Genomic DNA, 6,000 nt, shown 5'->3' with positions numbered 1-6,000 from the left:
ATTTCGATTCCCCTCCGGAGCGGGGGCGGGCTGGCAGCAGCGTAATAGGACGCTCCACAACCTACAGAAGATTTAAAAAACAGGATAAGAATATAACAAACAATAAAAACAGACGATAAAACGTTGACTCTTTTTAAAAATACTGTAAAATGACGGAAAGTTGTGGAAATGAAATATAAAAACACTGAACACTCACTTAAAACTGCACTATAGAGGAGTTGGGGGGGGGGGGTGGAACACAGAAATGTAACAAATATAAACAGTACCTTGTTTTTACTTTATACGATCGTAATACGTCAGCATTCGATAAGGTTGTTGTTTTCGATCTTCACAGGCGCCGTTGCCTCGACCAAGACAATAGGTCGAAATGTTATCGATACAGTAGTGTTTTGGTGCACGGTGCAGCGATGAAAGTAACTGTTGACCGCGTAAGATGCTCGTATAACAGTAGTAGGCGTATTTCACGCAGTATACTTATAACGACAAGCGATATGCTGGTGTTGCCGTGGTAGTGGTGAGTGAAGTATGTGACAGTGTGTGTGAGTGCGATCTAGATCGGGAACGATGAGTGGATGAAAAGTGTTTTATAAAAACGTGCAGCATGGCTGAAGAAAATTTTATAAAAGATAATGACGTTCCACAACTAGAGGAATATGACACTGGACGCACAACTCCAGCTGCAGCTGTGTTGCCCTGGGACAGATTCTCGCGATGGATTCATTGTATATGTGTTGTTACATTCGATTTGGAACTGGGACAAGCATTAGAGGTGAGATATTTTCCAACTATATTTTCACTGTCTTCTTTAATATTATTATCCCGATCTGAGGAAATAATATCGTTTTACATATGGTTTACTTCCTTTGTACATTGTGGAGCCTTTTCTGGAGTGTTGTTGCCCTTTATTATTATTATTATTATTATTATTATTATTTTGTAAACGAGTGCATGTATGCGTATCAGCTGTTTACAGAAATACATTGCCTTGACGGCGGGAATATTTATACAACGAATTTATAATAGGCCAAGAACAGTGAATGCAATTCGAAGTTAAAAGTGGTCATGTAATTCATGTGCTTTACGACTGAGATAATAAATTTATTCTTGAAGTATGACAATTTTCATACAGGAGCTCTTCAAGAAAGCATAGGCGTTGCGATTTGATGCCATTGCCTGACCAGAAAATGGTGTACCCTCAAGAATAAATACTATTTGATTAGAAGAGAAGAATTTGGGCCTTTTTATAAGCTATTGAACTGTTGCGACGTGAACCATTCTTCATGTGAACTCCAATATTATTGAACGGTGTCTGTAAGTTTGGTTAGCACCCGCGTCTGTTTCTGCACAGATTTTTTCTGTAAAGAATTTTGTATTCGTTTCCTACAAGAAGAATTAGTCATGGTAATTCCGTAGCTTGTTAGAACTTTTGCAAGTTTCTAATTATTCACTCAGAATTCTTGTTTTAGGCAGCAAATCTTTACTTCACTTTTCGTAGTCATTTCATTCTGCGACGCCCTTAATCTAAATATATATATTTAGTCGAAATCGTGCCTAGTAATTAATTACGCACCTGGGCTATAGTATATATTAATAAAAAATAACTTGTCCTTCAGTATCTGTGAACCAAGCATAGTCGCTTAAGAAGTAAATGTATAAATCTTAAAGGTTTGTAATTCAGTCTGTGTCTGAAATAAATTAGTTGCTCCATAATTTGTATTCCACATTTAACTCTGAAGCCTGTAATAATTCGATCAGTGCTCAGGTTGAAGGAAGGTGTAGTAAAGCAGTTTTGATTTCAAAATACACGTCAGATTGAGGACAGTATTACTTTTTTACATATACATATTTAAGATTATAGTAGCGTTGTAGGATTCCTATACAGTGGGTATCTGGTGGCAGAGTGCCATCTGTTGCCTTGTTTGTGGAAAGTCAAATTCATATATGTACTTGGTTCTGTAAGGGAAATCTTTCTTTGCTTTCTATTCATAAATGCATATCAGATTTTAAGGTATGTTGTTTCATTCAAGTTACCTCATACTCAATAATTATAGAGACTTTCTCCAGGTCCAGCTAACGTGTTAGTAACTCTGCACCACTCACTTTTCATAAAAAAAAGATCTCTCCTCGTCTGATTATTATTGAGTTCTTCTCTGTCATTTGTTTGCATTATCTGGCTATTTTCCTAAAAGTTGCTGCAGAACTTTTTATCTTTCAGCTGATACACTGGCATAGTGCAAGTTGAAATAATTTGTAGGGCTTAGTTGTTCCTTTTGAAATTACACTATGCCCACCATGCAATAATAGCTGAATAATACCAGGACTTGACCTCAGGAACCAGTTGTGCAGAACATTAATACTGTTGTATTATCTTAAGTGGCAGAAGTATTTACACACACACACACACACACACGCTCTTTCCCCCCTGACATTCTGTGTTTTATCTCATGATATTTTTTGGACTGCACATTTGTATCTTTACAAAGATATACGAATAAGGTTACACTTCACCTTTGTTCTATAACTTGTATATACTTTTCTTTTCCCTTGCCACATTGGCTCTCACTTGAACTTCATACACTTTAACATTTGTTGAGGAAGTTCTGTTGTCATGACTGAAAAACCATTACAGAATTAGTAAAAAGTAACTGCAGACTGCTTATGAGAATTTTTTGTTTAGTCTGAAACAGAAGTGAATCAGCTGTCTTCAATAAAAACATACTCTTTCCATCAATTGTGGAACATTAATATTATTTCACGCCCTTCTTGACAGGTAGGCCTATGTTCAGAGAAATTTTACTATGTGTGAGAGGCATACAAGTGATATGGAATTGTGGTATTAATTCATGACTAAATACTGAGACAGGGGCCCAGTAATTCGCGCAGAATCGTACAGAGAGGGTGGGGGGGGGGGGGGTGTAAGTGTTTGTGAGAAAGAGAGACTAATTAATTACCCCAACATTATGCTCACCTACACCACATCAAATGATACTTACAAACGCTTTGACAGAAAACAATTCCCCTCTCACATTGTGCTCTCTCCCTCCCGTCTCCCCCCCCCCCCCCCCCACCACCACCCTTCCCACTCACCTCCAACGAAACCAGTCTCCTAACACCCTCTCCCCCCCCCCCCCCCCCCCCCCGAGCCCCCTCTCCGTATTTAAATGACTACATCTGTGATAAAGAGAAATTATTCAAAACCTTTACTTCGATTAAATATACTTTTGCCACCGGTTTCGTTTGCGGATGACAGTGTGTTTCGTTTAATGGCACTGTGCTTATGCCCTCTCTGAGAGAAAATATTATGTTATTGTATAATCGATACATTCTGTCTCGGATATGACTTTTTGCAGAATATTCTGTCCCGAGAAATCAGTAAATGTAGGTCAGTTAACCAGTTTCAATACCTTATCTCAAAGATCTTCATGTGTCTAATTTTATTAATTACTGACTTCCTGTTTTGAGGATTTTAAGAGGGAACGTTTGAAAATAATACAGTAAATCCCGATGTGACACGCAGCATTGCTTGGTTGCGGTGTATAAAATGTAAAAGGTTGCTTTCAGAATAACAAGATTTGCGTGATTAGGGCGAGGTGTAAGCATGGACTCATCTGAGATTCCTCGGAGTGTTGCTTTTTACTCCCCAGTCTCTGAGGGGGTACTGAATTCAGGCTCGTTCACCGTGCACAGTAGTGAATAGTTCGTTCAAGTATTCTCCTCAACAGGAAAGTTATTTCGCAGTGGTCGTCCAGATTGGAGCTTATCAACAGACACGACATGCCTCCAAAACATAGAAAAACATGCATAGAAAATTCGAGAAAACGCTCTATACCTCCCAATAATGTCGCGGAAGTCATCTGGAAGTTGCGTTGCCCAGCCTCGGGGATGAATTGAGGCATGTTAGGTATAGCACGATCAACCCTAGATCAATTTATTGACTCCAGAACTGGCACACCCAACAAGATGTAAGAGGGCCCGCAGTTCAAGTGGAATCCAACGTACAGGACGAGTTTAAACTTTTTACAGGTGCAACACACAACACTAATAGTGGTGAAAGCCACGTCTCACACCAGCTTAAAAATAGTGCGAATTGGAGTTTGAATCAGGACCTTTGAATTTGAAGTGCGACGGTAATTAGCTGAGCCATCATTTCAGGCTAAAGTTGTGTAGTTGAGATCGCTTTCATGTTACTGCCTTCAAATCAAGGAATGGTATGTCATTTGGTAGAGTTTTTTTTCTTTTTTTACTGAAACGCACTGCTTTTCTGGAAGATCAGTAGTTGAAGCCTATTGTACAGTATGTGTATGGCTTCTACCACAAGTCCACTCCGAAGCAAACGAGTGCGTCGTGTTAAAGTTAATTGTGATAGGAGACTGGACCGATTCCTGTCGTCTGTAGGGAATCAAAGTAGTTACAGCCACCTTTTCACTCCCAGCTGGCCTATACGTTGCGCCTGTGGTGTAATTCTAGCGTCTAGAAACCGGCGTTTGCGTAGCATGGAAAACTTTATTGGATGCATTCCAGAACATTCTTCACGAGAGTAGTGTAGGGATTATTTCAACCTAACCTGTTGTATACATAAAATCAAAGTAAGTATTATATTCATGAAGTCAGTTAAATCACTTGTGCAACCCATTCTAGAACATTGCTGTAGTGTGTGGGACCCATATACAGATAAGAGCAGAACGAATGGTCACAGGTTTCTTGACCCGCGGGAGAACGTCACAGAGATGTTGATAAAACTGAAGTGGCAGAGTCTTGAAGATAGGCGGGAACTGTTCCGAGAAATTCTACTAACAAAGCTTCAAGAACCAGCTTTAAATGATGGCTCTAGGAGTATACTACAACCTCTTATACATCACTCCCATAGGGATCTTGAGGACAAGATTAGATTAATTACAGCACGCACAGATACATTATTATACATGTAAATGAACGTAGCCGAATCAGATTAGCAAAGATAGATAGAGGGCTTGTCCACTTCTGTTGTTTATAAACATATTCAAAATATTTACTTGTAATATGGATAAAAAGGGAATCAAATCACTCAGGACCGTAATTTCAATGTGACATGTGTTGTATTTCCAATGCTGTTAAGATGTAGCAGAATAAGGTTCTAGTGTGGTCCAATATTATTAAATGAAATACGTCCTCTTAAAGACTGTGTAAAATGAAACATCTCATGAGTTTGCATCATAAACACGTCGAAATTATGTGAACTGGTTTGTTATGATGTATCTTGTGAAATTTACAGATAATTGTAGACATGATGTTCGTCGCTCAGTCAGTAACATCACAATATTATTACAGAATTTGTTTCGGTAACTAATCTTTTAAATATTAACCATTAATTCTGTTGGTTCAACAGTTTTATTTGACTAGGCTAATTGCACGTAAGAGTCTCCAGAGATGAATGGAAGTATTGTATTTTGATTTATTGAATAGTAAAACTGTATTCAAATTGGCTTCTGCGAATAAATCTGTGATTCATTATTGCTGATTCCATGTCTCATTTGTACAGGACATGTATCGCTGTAGGGTTTAGTACCGAATTTACAACTCACCCAACACTGCTGTTGACTACGAATTTTCGAAAAAAAATCCGAAGCAGATGGTTATGCCGAGAGAAGAGTAGTCACACTTGTTTATACTTGACAAGCTCCCACAGCCGAAATGTTGACTCTAGTGTGGGACAATTGTTTGAATGGCCCTATTCCAATACGGCACAGCCCCCAAATTACCATAGACAGCGACCCAGAGGCGTCAGACATCCGTATGACACCGGCATGAAACATGGCTCTCAGCCGTGTGGACTGCTTCCCTGAGACGTAAATTGGTACCCGGCCAACGCCACACTCTTCGACGATGATCAACAGGCGCCAGACAAATCCTGTGCTCTTCGGGAAGGAGAACCCGAAGCTACTGATCCAAGTCCCATTCCAGGTGTCCTCTTGCCCACCTTCATCGCGCACCACGGTGCTTGCGGGTTACTGCTGTTCTTAA

General features: G+C 39.4%; 1 protein-coding gene across 2 annotated transcripts in view; it reads left to right on the top strand.

The window, feature by feature from the left end:
* Positions 1-409: 409 nt before the first annotated feature.
* The window catches only part of LOC124721456 (protein DENND6B), a 215,806-nt gene continuing 210,215 nt past the window's right edge, over positions 410-6,000 (top strand). For both annotated transcript variants that reach the window (XM_047246442.1, XM_047246441.1), the window contains exon 1: positions 410-769. In XM_047246442.1, the coding sequence (XP_047102398.1) occupies positions 602-769 (168 nt within the window). In that variant the 5' untranslated portion in view covers positions 410-601. The remainder of the gene's footprint in view (positions 770-6,000) is intronic.

This window comes from Schistocerca piceifrons, chromosome X, assembly GCF_021461385.2.
Source record: "Schistocerca piceifrons isolate TAMUIC-IGC-003096 chromosome X, iqSchPice1.1, whole genome shotgun sequence".
In the NCBI taxonomy this organism is placed as follows: domain Eukaryota; kingdom Metazoa; phylum Arthropoda; class Insecta; order Orthoptera; family Acrididae; genus Schistocerca; species Schistocerca piceifrons.
The sequence above is the reverse complement of the archived record's forward strand: the minus strand, read 5'-3'. Positions and strand labels throughout refer to the sequence as shown.